Source organism: Eucyclogobius newberryi, unplaced genomic scaffold (assembly GCF_026437365.1).
Source record: "Eucyclogobius newberryi isolate DKJ021-1_F unplaced genomic scaffold, fEucNew1.0.hap1 SCAF_14, whole genome shotgun sequence".
NCBI lineage: Eukaryota > Metazoa > Chordata > Actinopteri > Gobiiformes > Gobiidae > Eucyclogobius > Eucyclogobius newberryi.
In genome coordinates this window covers 5,485,656-5,504,976 of record NW_027315768.1, presented here as the reverse complement: position 1 = coordinate 5,504,976, position 19,321 = coordinate 5,485,656, and the positions used below count along the sequence as shown (strand labels likewise).

The window sequence follows — 19,321 nt, the reverse complement described above, 5'->3', positions numbered from 1 at the left end:
AGAATATAACAGAATCATAAACGTTTCTTAAGGAGTCAAATCCATCCAATCTGACGTTCATGTGTTCGCCTCGCCCTGATCAATGACCTGATAAGATCTCAGTCTGATTATAATCCAACTTTATTGAAACTGAGCACAGAACAGGTTCTTATCTGTCAGTATAGTTTGGATTAGTGGAGTAAAAAAATCCAAATAGATAAATATTAAAGGTAGTTCCAGTACATATACGATTACTCTTTCATCAGAATCTCATAACCCCCTTGTGTTTCAGAGCGCTGGTCCTCTGGCTGCTGTGCCCATCTCAGGGGTAAGTCTCTAACTAGATTTACATTATATATTATTTTAATAAAGTGAAACTTTCCATAAAATATTAGCTGTCCTTGTATGTCAAAATGAAAACTAAACCGAGACAAAACCGAGACTAATCAAGGCTAATTTTGGCCTTAACATGAAAAATCATTAATTAAGACTTGATATAACACATTTCATTTAAAGGTGAACTTGGTGCTTCTGCAATATTCTTGGTTTGTAATAATGTCAATACTTCTGCGAGATACTGTGCAGCCCTTGTCAGAAAGTCTCAAATGATTATACCTTTACGTACAGAGAGGAACTTCATCGTGTTGGAGGGGTCACTCCACAAGACGAGTCCAGAACTTCAGTGTTTCTGCCACGTATATGTAATAATATATATTATTATTATTATTATAAGTATTATAATAAGCCTAGTTATTTCTCACAATTTACTATAATTTTATTTTATCAAATAGTGTAATGATGTTTTTTTTAAAAAACTTAAATGTCTTTTGCTCTTTTAAAAGTTGATTTGAGGCAGAATATAAAGTTGTGAATTGTGTTTGTGTTCTGCTCAGAACGTCACACTGTGATGTGATTGGCTGATGGGCGTTACATGTAAAAACCTTTCATCAGTCAGAGCTGCACTTTTCTTATTTAGTCATAACAGACGGATCTCCCATTATGTCAAACCTTTGTCACGCTGCGCTGCGATCGGGCCGAGGCAGATGGGTGCACGAGGCGGGTCGGACTTCTGTGTGTTTGGAGCGAGAGCGAGAGAGGACGCGAAGGAAAGACACAAACTACCAGTTCATTTAAAAGGGTTTCTTAAAAGCCCCTCATCACTAACACGGGGCGGCTGCACTGCTCGTTCTCCGTGAATGTGAGTTTTATGTCAGAGGTTCAGGTCCGGAGCGCTTAGGTCCGTATCCGGATTGGGGTCGGGACTATAGACCTGTGGTCTATAGTCTCATTTCTTTCTGACATGCGGTTAACTGAAGTGTGTGTTCCAGTGCCTTGGAGACCAGTCTGCAGCGCTGGTGGGTCAGATGTGCTTCAGCGAGGGTCAGGCCAAAAACACGTAAGAGTTTGGTGTAGTGTTTAAAATACTCTGTGAAAGATGTTCTTCCCCTGATTCGTACCGTCATGTCTAGGTACGGGACGGGCTGTTTTCTGCTGAGGAACACTGGCACTAAGGTGAGTGGAGGCACAATGGTTTAGCCTTGTAGTTATTGTATATTCAAATGATTGACAGCATGTACTTCTGTGTGTTCTGTTGTGTGGTGCAGCCGGTGATGTCGGAGCACGGCCTCCTCACCACTGTGGCCTACAAACTGGGAAAGAACCAGCCGGTCCACTACGCTCTGGAGGTGAGAGGGGCGTGTAAAGAGCTTAACCTTGTTACAACAGTCTTTTCTCATCATTAGTTTACTCAAAGTTGTATTTAGTTTTAGTTAATCCTCTATTGTCCTGCAACTGAAACTCTGTTTTCACCTACCCACTATCCCCGCCCACATCCTGTACTTCGTTGTAGTAGTAAATGTCATTCTGAGGAGGCGGGGCTTATCACTTTGGTTTATCTGCAGTGACAGACACTGCACTTTGTGCCATGTTTTGTTTCAGAGATATGAACCATAAACCAGGTCAAAAATCTGATCTGCAATCTGACATTAAACAGCACATTCTATCTGAGATTTCTGACCTGTCTCAGCTCCGTTTTAAACTCTTTGCATTATTGTATGTTGTGATGTCACATAAACACACATCATTGGCCATAGTCCGGTCTGACTCTGAGCTCTCTGCTGTGTCTCTACAAACACACTCAATCATCCTGGAGTTAAATGTCTGTGTCCTTCAGGGCTCGGTGGCCATAGCAGGGGCCGTTGTGCGCTGGCTCCGAGACAACATGGGCATCGTTCAGTCCTCAGATGAACTCGGTATGAGTGTATCACATCTGTAAGTGCTTCAGCTGTAGGTGAACTGTACTCACTGTGTCCTGTGCTGGTCTCATTTCAGAGGAGCTGGCCGCTGATGCAGGCACCTCTTATGGGTGTTACTTTGTGCCAGCGTTTTCCGGACTCTACGCCCCGTACTGGGAGCCCAGCGCGCGAGGGTCAGACTGCTCATGACTTTATTGTGCCTGTTTGAACGTGTCTGTGACTGTGTTCGTGTGTTGCAGGATCATTTGTGGACTCACACAGTTCACCAACAGAAAACACTTGGCCTTTGCAGCTCTGGAGGCCGTCTGCTTCCAAACCAGAGAGGTGGCTTTTTCTGCACATATCTGACATTTGATTTATGTACTGATACTACACATATACAGCAGTCTGATACATGCATCAGTGCAGAGCCAGAGCTAACAGGCCACGTAAAGGCCACGCAAATACTGCAATACTTGAAAAATAAAAATAGTCTTTTGTAAACCCAAAAAATGGAGCCAAACACGGAGCAGCTGCAGAAATACAGTAAATAAAGTAAATGGATGGCTTCACCGGTCTCGTAGAGCTGGGTCCTGTCGGTCTGTGACACCGGCTCAAACCTGAGTAATAGGGTGGGCCTGGTGACCGGCCGCTCCGCTGTGGTGAGGAGCCCCTGTGCCCCGCCTCAGCTGGCAGGACAATCAGCTTTACATAATGAGAAAGTACCACCTTAACAGCACAGCATTCAAAGAACAAAGAACACGCGTTTAAAGAATGAAATGACTCCAAACATGTTTTATTGTCAGATTCTTCTCAATAGCCCTCGCTTTCTCCGATCACTGTTTTCGTCATACATTTGGTGTTTTCAGTAATGAGAAGTATTGTTCTGGACATGAGTGACCATAAGCCTGTGTTCTGTGTCAGATCCTGGATGCCATGAACCTGGACAGTGGAGTGGACCTGTCTCAGCTGCAGGTGGACGGGGGCATGACGGCAAACAGGCTGCTCATGCAACTGCAGGCCGACATCCTGTGTGTGCCTGTGGGTGAGTCACGCCAGTCACTACTACGACATATATATATATATACTCTGACATGTACGACTCTGACATGTACGACTCTGACATGTACGACTCTGACATGTACGACTCATGTACGACTCTGACATGTACGACTTATATACGACTCTGACATGTACGACTCTGACATGTACGACTCTGACATGTACGACTCTGACATGTACGACTTATATACGACTCTGACATGTACGACTCTGACATGTACGACTTATATACGACACTTACATGTACGACTCTGACATGTACGACTCTGACATGTACGACTCTGACATATACGACTCTGACATGTACGACTCATGTACGACTCTGACATGTACGACTCTGACATATACGACTCTGACATGTACGACTCATGTACGACTCTGACATGTACGACTCTGACATGTACGACTCATGTACGACTCTGACATATACGACTCTGACATGTACGACTCTGACATATACGACTCATGTACGACTCTGACATGTACGACTCTGACATATACGACTCTGACATGTACGACTTATATACGACTCTGACATGTACGACTCTGACATGTACGACTCATGTACGACTCTGACATGTACGACTCTGACATGTACGACTTATATACGACACTTACATGTACGACTTATATACGACTCTGACATGTACGACTTATATACGACACTTACATGTACGACTTATATACCACTCTGACATGTACGACTTATATACGACTCTGACATACGACTCTGACATGTACGACTCTGACATGTACGACTTATATACGACTCTGACATACGACTCTGACATATACGACTCTGACATGTACGACTTATATACGACTCTGACATACGACTCTGACATGTACGACTCTGACATGTACGACTCTGACATGTACGACTCTGACATATACGACTCATGTACGACTCTGACATATACGACTCTGACATATACGACTCATGTACGACTCTGACATGTACGACTTATATACGACTCTGACATGTACGACTCTGACATAAACGACTCTGACATGTACGACTTATATACGACTCTGACATGTACGACTCTGACATGTACGACTTATATACGACTCTGACATAAACGACTCTGACATATACGACTCTGACATGTACGACTTATATACGACTCTGACGTGTACGACTCTGACGTGTACGACTCTGACATATACGACTCATGTACGACTCTGACATAAACGACTCTGACATATACGACTCTGACATGTACGACTTATATACGACTCTGACGTGTACGACTCTGACGTGTACGACTCTGACATATACGACTCTGACATGTACGACTTATATACGACTCTGACGTGTACGACTCTGACGTGTACGACTCTGACATGTACGACTTATATACGACTCTGACATAAACGACTCTGACATATACGACTCTGACATATACGACTCTGACATGTACGACTCTGACATAAACGACTCTGACATGTACGACTTATATACGACTCTGACATGTACGACTCTGACATGTACGACTTATATACGACTCTGACATAAACGACTCTGACATATACGACTCTGACATGTACGACTTATATACGACTCTGACGTGTACGACTCTGACGTGTACGACTCTGACATATACGACTCTGACATGTACGACTTATATACGACTCTGACGTGTACGACTCTGACGTGTACGACTCTGACATGTACGACTTATATACGACTCTGACATAAACGACTCTGACATATACGACTCTGACATATACGACTCATGTACGACTCTGACATGTACGACTCTGACATGTACGACTTATATACGACTCTGACATGTACGACTCTGACATAAACGACTCTGACATGTACGACTTATATACGACTCTGACATGTACGACTCTGACATGTACGACTTATATACGACTCTGACATAAACGACTCTGACATAAACGACTCTGACATGTACGACTTATATACGACTCTGACATGTACGACTCTGACATGTACGACTTATATACGACTCTGACATAAACGACTCTGACATATACGACTCTGACATGTACGACTTATATACGACTCTGACGTGTACGACTCTGACGTGTACGACTCTGACGTGTACGACTCTGACATATACGACTCATGTACGACTCTGACATGTACGACTCATGTACGACTCTGACATATACGACTCTGACATATACGACTCATGTACGACTCTGACATGTACGACTCTGACATGTACGACTCTGACATGTACGACTCATGTACGACTCTGACATGTACGACTTATATACGACTCTGACATGTACGACTCTGACATAAACGACTCTGACATATACGACTCTGACATGTACGACTTATATACGACTCTGACGTGTACGACTCTGACGTGTACGACTCTGACGTGTACGACTCTGACATAAACGACTCTGACATATACGACTCTGACATGTACGACTTATATACGACTCTGACGTGTACGACTCTGACGTGTACGACTCTGACGTGTACGACTATTGCACATGTGCACGTATGGACCACTAGCACTTGTGGTTCTGTGTTAAAGTGAGAGTAAACACTACTGAAGCTTTAGTGTGTTTATTTGTGCAGCAGAAAGCAAATAACTTGAGTAACTCAGGTCCTCATGTCTGAAAATGATGTCACTATGGTTACATTTACAACGTATAGCTTAGCGCTAATGCTAAATGCTAAACTCCTCATATATGAACCTGAAGCAGACTTTAAGTACTCCAGACGACATTTCCCCTTGTGTGGATATTAAAGGATTATCTTATCTTATCTTAGACCAATAAGTGTAAGAAGAAGATGTTTAGCTTAAGTTTATACGTATGGATCATCATTATAACGTGGTTAACTCTGCTTCTCTCTCTCTGCTTCTCTCTCTGCTTCTCTCTCTCTGCTTCTGCTTCTCTCTCTGCTTCTGCTTCTCTCTCTGCTTTGCTCACTGCTTCTCTCTCTCTGCTTCTCTCTCTCTGCTTCTCTCTCTCTGCTTCTCTCTCTCTGCTTCTCTCTCTCTGCTTCTCTCTCTGCTTCTCTCTCTCTGCTTCTCTCTCTCTGCTTCTCTCTCTCTGCTTCTCTCTCTCTGCTTCTCTCTCTCTGCTTCTCTCTCTCTGCTTCTCTCTCTCTGCTTCTCTCTCTCTGCTTCTCTCTCTCTGCTTCTCTCTCTGCTTCTCTCTCTGCTTCTCTCTCTCTGCTTCTCTCTCTCTGCTTCTCTCTCTGCTTCTCTCTCACTGCTTCTCTCTCTCTGCTTCTCTCTCTCTGCTTCTCTCTCTCTGCTTCTCTCTCTGCTTCTCTCTCTCTGCTTCTCTCTCTCTGCTTCTCTCTCTCTGCTTCTCTCTCTCTGCTTCTCTCTCTCTGCTTCTCTCTCTCTGCTTCTCTCTCTGCTTCTCTCTCTGCTTCTCTCTCTCTGCTTCTCTCTCTGCTTCTCTCACTGCTTCTCTCTCTCTGCTTCTCTCTCTCTGCTTCTCTCTCACTGCTTCTCTCTCTCTGCTTCTCTCTCTCTGCTTCTCTCTCTGCTTCTCTCACTGCTTCTCTCTCTCTGCTTCTCTCTCTCTGCTTCTCTCTCACTGCTTCTCTCTCTCTGCTTCTCTCTCTCTGCTTCTCTCTCTGCTTCTCTCTCTGCTTCTCTCTGTACAGACACAGTCCTCTCTCTGAGATTCCATGACTTTTGTCCCAATTTAAACAAACGCACTCTTTTTTTTTCACCGGGACATGAAAAGTGTGCCTCAACATTCATGGTTGTCCTTTTATAATGGATATTCAGAAAACTTTGTGTACTGGCAATTTTGTTCCTCTTTGGGCTGTGAGATATATTCAAACATTAAACTGTTTTAATATGTCTCTGAGTATATCTCCATGTCCGCTCTCACGCTGTTTAAAAAAAAAAGAAAAGTCAAGTAAATAGTCAAGAGTCGTGATTGAAGCTCACAACATGCATGTGTATGTGTACATGTATCCATCCATCCATCCATTTTCTACCGCTTGTTCCCTTTCGGGGTCGCGGGTGACTGGAGCCTATCCCAGTGACTTCGGGCCTTAGGCGGGGGACACCCTGGACAGTGGCCAACTTGTCGCAGGGCTGTGTGTGTACATGTATGTGACGTAAAAAAAGGGCCAACATTGAGTGCATCTGCTCATCTTGACTCTTCCTCTGGTGCACGGAGACTGCACGCTGTGGCTCAGTGTGGCCGGTGATGGGCCCCTGAGCAGCTGAGCATGTGCACTCTGTGGGAGACTTTTGTACCTGATTGTTCAGCAGTCACATCGTGTCAAAATGACCACTGTCCACTTACTGCATTTCCCAACAACATCCTGCTAATGAGCAGACAGTAGCTGGAACGTAGCCTTTAAGCGTCATCTGTGTTTAACACGATTAGGCTTACGTGAAAGTGAACAAATAATCTATTAATATGTCTATATCTTATCTGCATGAACTTGATAATTGGAGATTTCATTCAGTTTCTGTGATGACCAAAAGTGTAAGACTAAATGTACAATCCATGTCCACAGTCTGAAAGAGTTTATCCTTCAAAGTTTTATCTGTAGAGTTTATATTTCAAAAGTGCATGTAACACTGGATAGTACACAGCCTACAGGAGATATTAGTGCTTTGGCAGGATGTTGTACAGTGTGCCATTATTTCATTTACCATGAATAGCGCCTCTTCACAGATCAGACCTGTAACTTGCCCTGGTGACGTCACTCCATGGAGATCATTTGAATGCCATACTGTGGAACATTTCAGGTTACACCTTAAATCAGCCCAGTCCTCATAATCCAAACATCAGCAAAGCAAGAATAATTGTCCAGTACTTCTGAACAAACCACTTGTATTCATATTTTTGAGCAGAACGCACAGTAATATTGTGCTACTACTTCTATATTTCATTGTCTACCATTGAGGCAGCTGCTGTCCAGATTTTGGGCATTCCAAAAATGAATAATGTTGTCGTGTGTGTGTGTGTTTGTGTTTGTGTTTGTGTTTGTGTTTGTGTTTGTGTTTGTGTTTGTGTTTGTGTTTGTGTTTGTGTGTTTGTGTTTTTGTGTGTGGGTGTGTTTGTGTGGGTGTGTTTGTGTGTGTGTGTGTTTTTGTGTGTGTGTGTGTTTGTGTGGGTGTGTTTGTGTGTGTGTGTGTTTTTGTGTGTGTGTGTGTTTGTGTGGGTGTGTTTGTGTGTGTGTGTGTGTGTGTGTGTGTGTGTTTTTGTGTGTGTGTGTTTTTGTGTGTGTGTGTTTTTATGTGTGTGTGTTTTTGTGTGTGTGTGTTTTTGTGTGTGGGTGTGTTTGTGTGTGTGTGTGTGTGTGTGTGTTTTTGTGTGTGTGTGTGTGTTTGTGTGGGTGTGTTTGTGTGTGTGTGTGTGTGTGTGTTTTTGTGTGTGTGTGTTTTTGTGTGTGTGTGTTTTTGTGTGTGGGTGTGTTTGTGTGGGTGTGTTTGTGTGTGTGTGTGTGTTTTTGTGTGTGTTTGTGTGGGTGTGTTTGTGTGTGGTCAGTGAGGCCGTCCATGCCTGAGACCACGGCTCTGGGCGTCGCCATGGCAGCGGGGGCAGCAGAGGGTGTGGAGGTGTGGAGCCTGCGCCCAGAGGAACTGCCCCAGGTCTGCGCAGAGACCTACGAGCCACAGATCAACACTGAAGGTACCGAGTAGTACTAATACTACTGCTACTACTACTACTACTACTACTGCTGCTGCTGCTGCTGCTGCTACTGCTACTGCTACTGCTACTACTACTTCTTCTTCTAGTAGTACTACTACTTCTTCTAGTACTACTACTACTACTTCTTCTTCTAGTACTACTACTTCTTCTTCTAGTACTACTACTACTTCTTCTATTACTACTACTTCTTCTTCTAGTACTACTACTTCTTCTTCTAGTACTACTACTTCTTCTTCTAGTACTACTACTTCTTCTTCTAGTACTACTACTTCTTCTTCTAGTACTACTACTTCTTCTAATACTACAACTACTACTACTTCTTCTTCTAGTACTACTACTTATTCTAGTACTACTACTACTACTTCTTCTTCTAGTACTACTACTTCTTCTAGTACTACTACTTCTTCTTCTTCTAGTACTACTACTTCTTCTTCTTCTAGTACTAGTACTACTACTTCTTCTTCTTCTTCTAGTACTACTACTTCTTCTAGTACTACTACTTCTTCTTCTTCTAGTACTACTACTTCTTGAACAGATATGATTTAGTTCTCATTTTTGTGGTTTATCTTTTGCAATACCAGATTTAGTTTATTTTAATGTTTTGTCCTAATAATTAAATCAACTAAATAATAAATGAGATGTTATGTCCAGATATTTACTCTTATATATTTCTCTTACTTGAGTAGTAAGAAAACCCAAATACTATTTTATTCTTAGTGATATTAGAGTTATTTCTCGGACCACTATACTTTGTACTTTACTCGAGTAATATTCTATTGAATATCTGTGTATAATCCGTTCCCGTTGTGTCTTGTCAGAGAGTGAGTTCCGCTTCGCTCGGTGGAAGAAGGCCGTGCAGAAGGCCATGAACTGGGAGACCACCGAGCCCTGTTGCCATACCAACGGTACACAACAACCACCACCTCTCGTGTTTTCTCAGTCGGTATTTTCACACGTAACAGTACCAAGAACTAAGTCCCTATAATACCCCAGTCCTTATTTAGTCAGAGGAACCACCTGGTCCCTGTTACTCACAGCAACAGTGGCCAAAAATCTTTAACAAATGATTTGACCAAGTAAGAACCCATTGAGAGCAAGACCGATGTTTCAAGGTGACCTCGGGCAAAGTAAGAAATATAGCAGCAACAAATCATGAAAACATTTACACAATTGAAAGACATTTAAGAAAATAAAAGCAGCATTTACATTTAAAAGCACAGATATTTTTTGCAGGATTCCCTTTTTTTTTTTATCATGTGAAAACCCATAAGCTTGACCAGTTCGCCCAACCTCAGATCCGAGTGAAGGGAGTTCCAAAAATCCCTGTCGGACCTTACACGAGGTACTGACCATCCATAAATATCACAGACTGCAGAGCGTGAGAAATGTCACATTTATATTCTGCTCTTTTACCCACTCGAAGTGCATCACATGAAGGAACCACTCACACATTCACAGTTACACACCAGTAACAAAAAGTACTTCAACTTTTACACAAACTCATGGGTGTTCCCTTGAGATGTCTGGATCAGAACAATATTCTCAGGTTGTGTTCATACGAAAAGAGCATTTCGTCCTTACTCAAAGGTTGAATGGACCATTTTTTTGGCCCAAATCTGAGTCTCATTTCCTCGTGGCGTGGACTGCCCATTAGTCCTGCCACGTATCAATCATAGAACTCACCTACCGCTCACCTGCAGCCGCGTGCGGATCGTCCCCATGAGAGCAGCACATTTCCCTGTGTCTAAGCGCATGGATCTATCATAATATAGTTCCCTCAGTGTACGGGACAAAATTAAGACAGAGAAAGACAGTTTGAGCTGACGCAGAAGAGACGGAAATCTACGGAGACGAGAGATGCGATGCGATCCGTCGCGCTAATAAACAAACGCACGTGTAGCACCGAGGCTTTTCTCTGCTTCTGCACGCACACTTCCCCTTGAGTTCTCAAATCGGCGAAAAATCGTCCATTACGCCTTTAATGTAGCTCCAGCAATTGCACTTTGGAGAAAGTGGACTAACTCGCCTCACAGGCCAGACCCTGAAGAACCCGATCAGCCACATGAAAGTGGTTCTGACATTAAACAAAGAGACCAAAAGATTATTTATATGGAGAATACAAACGGGCCTAAATTGGAGCCCTGAGGGACACACCTAGCCAATTTAACACATTGTGATCAATTTGATGAATAATTGGTAAACCATTGTAAGGTTTGATCAGAAATGGCATGAGCCAGGGCTCAACAGCCCTGAAAGTCTTCAACAGATCAATGAAAAAAGCAACACAGCATTTTTTCAGATCCTGGGCTTGAAGGAAATATTACTGTGTTTCTAAAGTCCGACTGAGAGTTAGATCTTTCATTCAGTGAAATTAACAATGACACAATTATTCACAGTTGTTCAAAATGTGTGTTATTACTGATTCATTAAGATGTGTTTTTATTATTTATTTTATAATTTATTGAGCTGCTTTATCCTAATTATTTCTCTTGGATTAAAGGACGTTTGTTTAAGTGAACAAATTAATGAAACATAATTCCCAATAAAGTAAAAGTACTTGTAGTAGTAGTTCCTACTCTGTGTGAACACTCCTCTAATGGGGACTGGAACCAGGAACTGAAAAAGGTGTGTGCGTGTGCGTGCGCGCAAATATAGATGTTATATTATATATAGATATAGATATATAATATCTATATATAGTGTATATACTAGGGCTGGGCAACGATTACAATTACAATTGTGCTTAATTGCATTATTTCCCTGATTAATCACGATTAATCGCATTTTTACGTGCAAAATTCAAAATGAATTCAAAAGAAGTGTAAAGTGCATGAGCATTTTTATTCAGTAGCAGTTAAATAAAATATTAAGTATTCACTTGCCACAAAATCCTGAGCCACAATCATTAAAGATGAACAGGCCACTTCAGAGGGAACGTCAGAAACATTGTAATCTCATTAAACATTAGACACTCAAAACACATTTTAGGAGCATTAGAACCAGTCCAGTACCAAATGTCCCTAAAGCAGAAAACACTTCAGTACAGTTTGTACATTCTTAGAACTTGACACTAAAGCGCCATAACATTAGTTGTGCAAACAAACACTTAACCAGTTCAATACAAATAAATACATTGTGTATATGTATTGTACAGGGCCCCCGGCGGGACCTGCTCACGCTGGCCCCCGGCGGGTTGCCTCGGCGGGCGCCTATAGCCGCTGACTTTGTAAAGTTAATAAACCAAAGCCATGGTCCAACATTAAACTCCATTTACACAACGAGAAAAGCAGCACAGCACAAATCCTCCACTGAGCATGTGCAGGACGACTCGACTCCACTGAGCACGTGCAGGATGACTCGACTCCACTGAGCACGTGCAGGATGACTCGACTCCACTGAGCAGGTGCAGGACGACTTGACTCCACTGAGCACGTGCAGGACGACTCGACTCCACTGAGCACGTGCAGGACGACTCGACTCCACTGAGCACGTGCAGGACGACTCGACTCCACTGAGCACGTGCAGGATGACTCGACTCCACTGAGCAGGTGCAGGACGACTTGACTCCACTGAGCACGTGCAGGACGACTCGACTCCACTGAGCACGTGCAGGACGACTCGACTCCACTGAGCACGTGCAGGACGACTCGACTCCACTGAGCACGTGCAGGACGACTCGACTCCACTGAGCACGTGCAGGACGACTCGACTCCACTGAGCACGTGCAGGACGACTCGACTCCACTGAGCACGTGCAGGACGACTCGACTCCACTGAGCACGTGCAGGACGACTCGACTCCACTGAGCACGTGCAGGACGACTCGACTCCACTGAGCACGTGCAGGACGACTCGACTCCACTGAGCACGTGCAGGACGACTCAGACGTACGTCTGCTGCTGAGTGTATTTTACGGACATGCGTCCAGGGCGTCGAACGCGCGTCCGGTGCGTTTGTCTTTCTAATGTACACGCGCTCAAATTCTGCGTCGGGCGCAGTGGTTTGTACGAGGCTTTAGAACTGGTGCGGACCAGGGGAATCCCACCTGTGTTAATGCGCGTTAAAATAATTGATCGCGTTAAATAAGTGACGAGTTAACACGATAATGTAAGGCAAGGCAAGTTTATTTGTAGAGCACATTTCATACACAAGGCAATTCAAAGTGCTTCACAGCAGGAAAAATGCATTAAAATCACAAAGAAATTGCAGAAACAGAAATACAATAAAATTAACTAAATTAAAAATTATCAATCCAACTGATTTTCTAAACTAATAAAATCACAAACAAAAGAGAAGAGTGCAAAGAAAAAATCCTTTCATCATATGCGCAGCTAAACAAAACAGTTTTTAGTTTAAATTTGAACATTGTCAGAGTAGAACCTGTCTCACATCTTCAGGAAGAATGTTCCGGATTTTAGCTGCATAAAACTGAAACACAGATTCCCCATGTTTAGTCCTGACTCTGGCACCAGCAGGAGGCCGGTCCATGTTTATTCCTGACTCTGGCACCAGCAGGAGGCCGGTCCATGTTTAGTCCTGACTCTGGCACCAGCAGGAGGCCGGTCCATGTTTAGTCCTGACTCTGGCACCAGCAGGAGGCCGGTCCATGTTTAGTCCTGACTCTGGCACCAGCAGGAGGCCGGTCCATGTTTAGTCCTGACTCTGGCACCAACAGGAGGCCGGTCCATGTTTAGTCCTGACTCTGGCACCAGCAGGAGGCCGGTCCATGTTTAGTCCTGACTCTGGCACCAGCAGGAGGCCGGTCCCTGTTTAGTCCTGACTCTGGCACCAGCAGGAGGCCGGTCCATGTTTAGTCCTGACTCTGGCACCAGCAGGAGGCCGGTCCATGTTTAGTCCTGACTCTGGCACCAGCAGGAGGCCGGTCCCTGAGGTCCTCACAGTCCGAGATCGTTCATATGGCACTAACATGTCTGAGATGTACTTTGGTGCTAGGCCATGGAGAGACTTGTACACAAGCAGAGCTGCTTTAAAGTCTCTTCTCTGAGCCACAGGGGGCAGTGCAGAGACCTGAGAACAGGACTAATGTGATGGTACTTCCTGGTTCTAGTCAGGACCCGAGCAGCAGCGTTCTGGATGAACTGCAGCTGTTTTACAGCTCGTTTGGAGAGACCAGTGAGCGGCCGTTACAGTCTAATCTACTGGAGACAAACACATGGATAAAGTCTCTCCAAATCTGTTTCAGACACTATACTTTTGATTTTGGCAATGTTTTTTAGATGGTAAAAAGCTGCTGATGTTATTGATTTGACGTGGCTGTTAAAGTTCAAGTCTGAGTCCATTATTACCCCCAGATTTCTAATTTGGTTTGTAGGTTTTAGAGCGAGACTCTGGAGGTGACCGCTAACACTTTCTCTTTGTTTCTGTGGGCCAAAAACGATTATTTCAGTCTTGTCTGAGTTCAGCTGGAGAAAGTTGTTTTGCATCCACAAACTGATCTGTTGGAGGCAGTGACAGAGTGAATCTACTGGTCCATAGTCACCTGCCGATAGTGAAACATAGATCTGAGTGTCGTCTGCATAATTGTGATAAGACACATTTTCACTGCGTATCAACTGACCCAACGGCAGCATGTAGAGGTTGAACAGAAGGGGACCCAGGACTGACCCTTGGGGCACTCCACAGGTCAGGGTCATGTGGTCTGAGACACAGCTACCAATTTCAACAAAGTACTTCCTGTCTTCCAGATAGGACCTTAACCAGGGTAGAGCAGTTCCAATGATGTCCACCCAGTCCTCTAGTCTCTGTAAGAGGATCCCGTGATCGACAGTGTCAAAAGCAGCACTCAGATCTAACAGAATTAAGACTGAGGCTTTGCCCGTGTCAGTGTTCAGGCGGATGTCATTTGTCACCTTGACAAGAGCAGTCTCAGTGCTGTGATGAGGTCTAAAACCTGACTGAAAAACATCAAATGAGTTGTTTATTAAGAGGAAATCTGTGAGCTGTTGGTAAACAACCTTTTCAAGGACTTTGCCCAAAAATGGCAGATTAGAGATGGGCCGGTAATGACTCAGTACTGCGGCATCAAGACTGCTCTTCTTTAGGAGAGGCTTTATGACCGCAGTTTTCAAAGACATTGGGAATGTTCCAGATTGAAGCGACATGTTAACTATGTGAGTGAATGGTGCTAACAAACTGTTCAGCACAGACTTTAGAAATCTGGAGGGTAACCCAACAAGGCAGCATGTAGATGAACTCAGACTGGTGATGATCTCATGAACAGTTTTGTCAGTTACAGGTGCAGTGAGTTAGGTCTAAGTGTCTTGGTGGTTTTAGGGTAATTTTTTGCATTGTGGGATTTATAGCATTTTTAATGCCCTTTGTCATTAAAGAATAATGCAAACTCTTTACACTTGGATGTGGAAATGAGTTCTAACGGCAGCTGAGCTGGAGGGTTTGTTAATCTGTTTACTGTGGCAAACAGGACACGCGAGTTGTTACTGCAGCTTCCAATTATTTCAGAGAAATATCTTTCCCTAGTTCTACATAAGATTAGGTTGTACATGTTCAGCTTCTCTTTGTAAATCTCTTTTTGAACCTGGAGCTTTGACTTGCGCTATTTCCGTTCGGCCCTGCGGCACTCCCTTTTCTGTGCCCTGACCGAATCATCATTTCTCCACGGCGCCTTCTGCTTATTTTTAACCATTTTAGCCTTTATAGGGGCGATGGTGTCCAGAACATTCAAAACACTAGATGTAACAGAGTTCAACAAATCATTTACATTAGAACATGAGACATTTTCAAAGTTTATCATTTCCATAAACAGTGCACCTGTGCCATCATTGTCTCCTCTGAACAACTATAATAACGCGTTAACTTGCCCAGCCCTAAAACATACGCATATGCATACACATACACATACGCATACGCATACGCATACGCATACACATACACATACACATACACATACACATACACATACACATACACATACACATACACATACACATACTGGATATATTGGAGCCAATGGAAGCAGTTATAGCGACCAATGTTGAGCCAAGCTCCATATTTGAAAACCCCAGAGCCAATAAGGAGCAAGGTTATAGAGCGTACTCGCCCCTTTCCTCATGTGTCACTGGTTTCCACGGGGCAGGACACCGAGCATCAAACCTGTAGCTAATGTGAGCTCTGGGAAAGTAGCACCTGTTGTAAATCACACAAACATTTTAAGTTCAAAATGAGGAGTAAAGGAGCCGTTTAGTGCCAGACTCACGTCTTATTGGAATGTGGCGGCTCGAACCACTGTATATATAGTGTGTATATATGTATATATATATATATATATGTGTATATATATGTATATATACAGTCTATGAGTGGAACATGATGTGATTTAAATGTATGAGGCACGTAATGCAATATCAATATTATTTCATTATTTGTACATCCTTTTTGACACAATATTTTACGTTATATTAAATAAAATATTTTACATTTCTGTCAGATTGACGATCTTGGTATTATTGTGATTATAATAAGTTGACATATCAATTATTGCTTCAGCTAATGTTGAAGCAATAATTGATACTTTTTGCTATATTATCTGCAGCCCTATAGTGCCTATAGTTTGATGATTATGATAGTTATGATTATGATAATATTGTGACCTGTATAACTTGGATCATCGATAAACCACATGCTCCTGTCCATGTCAAAGGTCGTCTCTCTCCAGGTGTAGGAAAGAGGATGAATGGCGCCTCCTGGGGAGTGCCTCCCGGCCCCCCCTCCTCCAGAGTGGACCACTGAGGAGGTCACTGCTGTGTGTGTGTGTGCGTGTGTGTGTGTGCGTGTGCGTGTGTGCGTGTGCGTGTGTGTGCGTGCGTGTGTGCGTGTGTGTGTGCGTGTGTGTGTGAGTGTGTGTGCTCGTGTGCGTGTGTGTGTGCGTGTGTGTGTGTGTGTGTGTGCTCGTGTGCGTGTGTGTGTGCGTGTGTGTGTGTGTGTGCGTGTGTGTGCGTGTGTGTGCTCGTGCGTGTGTGTGTGAGTGTGTGTGCTCGTGTGCGTGTGTGTGTGCGTGTGTGTGTGTGTGTGCGTGTGTGTGCGTGTGTGTGCTCGTGCGTGTGTGTGCTCGTGCGTGTGTGTGCTCGTGCGTGTGTGTGTGTGCGTGCGTGTGTGCGTGTGTGTGTGCGTGTGTGTGCTCGTGCGTGTGTGTGCTCGTGTGCGTGTGTGTGTGCGTGTGTGTGTGTGTGTGCGTGTGTGTGTGCGTGTGTGTGCTCGTGCGTGTGTGTGCTCGTGCGTGTGTGTGCTCGTGCGTGTGTGTGCTCGTGCGTGTGTGTGTGTGTGTGCGTGTGTGTGCTCGTGCGTGTGTGTGTGTGTGTGCGTGTGTGTGCTCGTGCGTGTGTGTGCGTGTGTGTGCTCGTGCGTGTGTGTGTGTGTTATGTGTGTGTGTGTGTGTGTGTACGTGCTTGTGTGCTCGTGCTCGTGTGCTTGACCACAGACTGGACCTGCTCTAACACTTCACAAACTCCGCTCGTCCTCATGTTGTGTTCGTGACATTTGAAGGCGTCTGGTTTGGTCTTCTCTCGACACAAATTGAATATATAAATACTTATTTTACATTAAGTGGCAAAAGGTTTTAATAATTAAGTGACAATTGTATACAGAAAATACTTTCCCATAACATGATATTCCCCTGCCTTATAGTATTATTATAGTATTATATTGTTATAGTATTATTATAGTATTATTACAGTATGATAGTATAATATGTATATATGTAATATGCACATGTAAACAATGGAGTCTCTAGAACACTGAACCATTGTCTTCTCTGTAATGACTGAGCTGGTCCACAGAAAACAACAAGAAATGTCACGATATAAAAGACTGTCATATTAATCGTATAAAGGGGAAACATTTGTAGTTCAAACGTTTCCATGTCCACGCTCTAAGATCCGTGTTAAACTCTTACAATGTCACGTGATCTTTGTGAACATGTGGTCAAGGATCAAAGTTCTGTTCCTGGCTCCATGGTCCTAGTGTCCAGTGCTTTGCTGCAGTCTGTGGTCAGTGGCGTGGTCAGTGGCGTAGTCTGTCTGCTCGCTCCATCGCTCTGGTCACTGCACGTGCTCACTCTGCACCTCGTGTCTTTGTTCTGAACGCATGCTGCACATCTGAAGCTTCTGTTCTTGTGTTTAACGTGTCACAGCAGTTTGGGACTTTTGAACGCACTTTTGTGAAGATCATTGAGTCCAGAAAATCTGTCCAGACCTTTAAAACGTGTGGTCAGACATGTGGTCAGACGCCTGGGATTCCGGGATTAGTTATATTACATCACATGACATGATACAGTAGTGACATGTGACTATACTACACACTTTCTACTGTCCTATATCTGCACATTGTAGGTGGCTAAATCTAATCTAATATAGTATAATCTAATATAATCAGTGCTTTGTACTTCTGGAACTGTTCCATAATTTGTCATGACCACAAACCATAAACTGTGGCATGTTTTGTGAAAGAGCAACTCAAAGTGGCACACACTATGACCCTATGAAACACTGAACCGTCTTCAGCCTCAGAGTCAGTGCTTTTCTCTGCAGTTCCAGCTGAAAGTCTTCTGGGGTTTGTCTCTACAGCTTTGCTCATCGACACACGGATGGATTTAGGCCTGAACTTTGGGCCGTTCTAACACATGAATATGTTTAGTTTTACACCGTTCCATTGTAGCTCTGACCTTCTGTCCTCGTCCTGCTGGTGAACCGCCGCCCCAGGCTCAAGTGTCAGGTTTTCCCTGAGATTGCCGTGTATTTGGCTCCATCCGTCTTCCCATCTTCTCTGAGCAGCTTCCCTGTCCCACAGCCTGATAAACCTCCATGTGACAGTGAAGGTGTGTTCAGAGTCCTCTGACCTGTCCACCTGAGCTGTGGACCTCTGCAGCTCCTCCAGAGTTCCCATGGGCCTCTTGGCTGCATCTCTGACCAGCGCTCCTTGTTTGGCCTGTAAGTTTTAGTGGATGGCCATGTCTTGTGCCACTCTTTCCATTTCGTGCTCCGTGAGATGATCAAAGCTTGGGAAATCTTCTTAAATATAACTTTATTGCTTGTTCCGTGGCTGGAACGCTGCCGTCTGTGGCCTTCACAGAACAGCTACATTTATCCTGACATTACATTACACACAATCTTTCTGTTCAGGAAACGTCTGACAGAAACTCGTTTTACTTACTCTTCACAATTATGTGTCACTTGGTGTTTTTTCACACAAAAAATGCCAATTCCTTGTATTTGAGTTTGTGGCCGTGACGTGACGTGGAGGTTTCAGGAGCACAAACACTTGAACATGGCTTGAATCAGGTCAGCATGAACTAACTCCTTCCTCGTCTGTTTTTAAAGGTCTGAACGACATGTTTTGAAATGCACCATAAACGTCACATGCCTTTGATATGTGGTTCTTA

At 43.8% G+C, this 19,321-nt stretch overlaps 1 protein-coding gene across 2 annotated transcripts in view; it reads left to right on the top strand.

Moving 5' to 3' along the window:
* The window catches only part of LOC140359337 (glycerol kinase-like), a 39,639-nt gene that overhangs the window by 18,787 nt on the left and 1,531 nt on the right, over positions 1-19,321 (top strand). Inside the window, exons 9-19 of one of the 2 annotated variants that reach the window (XM_072444216.1) lie at positions 272-307; positions 1,308-1,375; positions 1,449-1,491; positions 1,584-1,664; positions 2,153-2,231; positions 2,311-2,407; positions 2,474-2,558; positions 3,138-3,258; positions 8,745-8,888; positions 9,728-9,814; positions 16,601-16,678. In XM_072444216.1, coding sequence (XP_072300317.1) covers positions 272-307; positions 1,308-1,375; positions 1,449-1,491; positions 1,584-1,664; positions 2,153-2,231; positions 2,311-2,407; positions 2,474-2,558; positions 3,138-3,258; positions 8,745-8,888; positions 9,728-9,814; positions 16,601-16,674 — 915 coding nt within the window. In that variant the 3' untranslated portion in view covers positions 16,675-16,678. The remainder of the gene's footprint in view (positions 1-271; positions 308-1,307; positions 1,376-1,448; positions 1,492-1,583; positions 1,665-2,152; positions 2,232-2,310; positions 2,408-2,473; positions 2,559-3,137; positions 3,259-8,744; positions 8,889-9,727; positions 9,815-16,600; positions 16,679-19,321) is intronic. The other variant, XM_072444217.1, reaches the window with a different exon arrangement.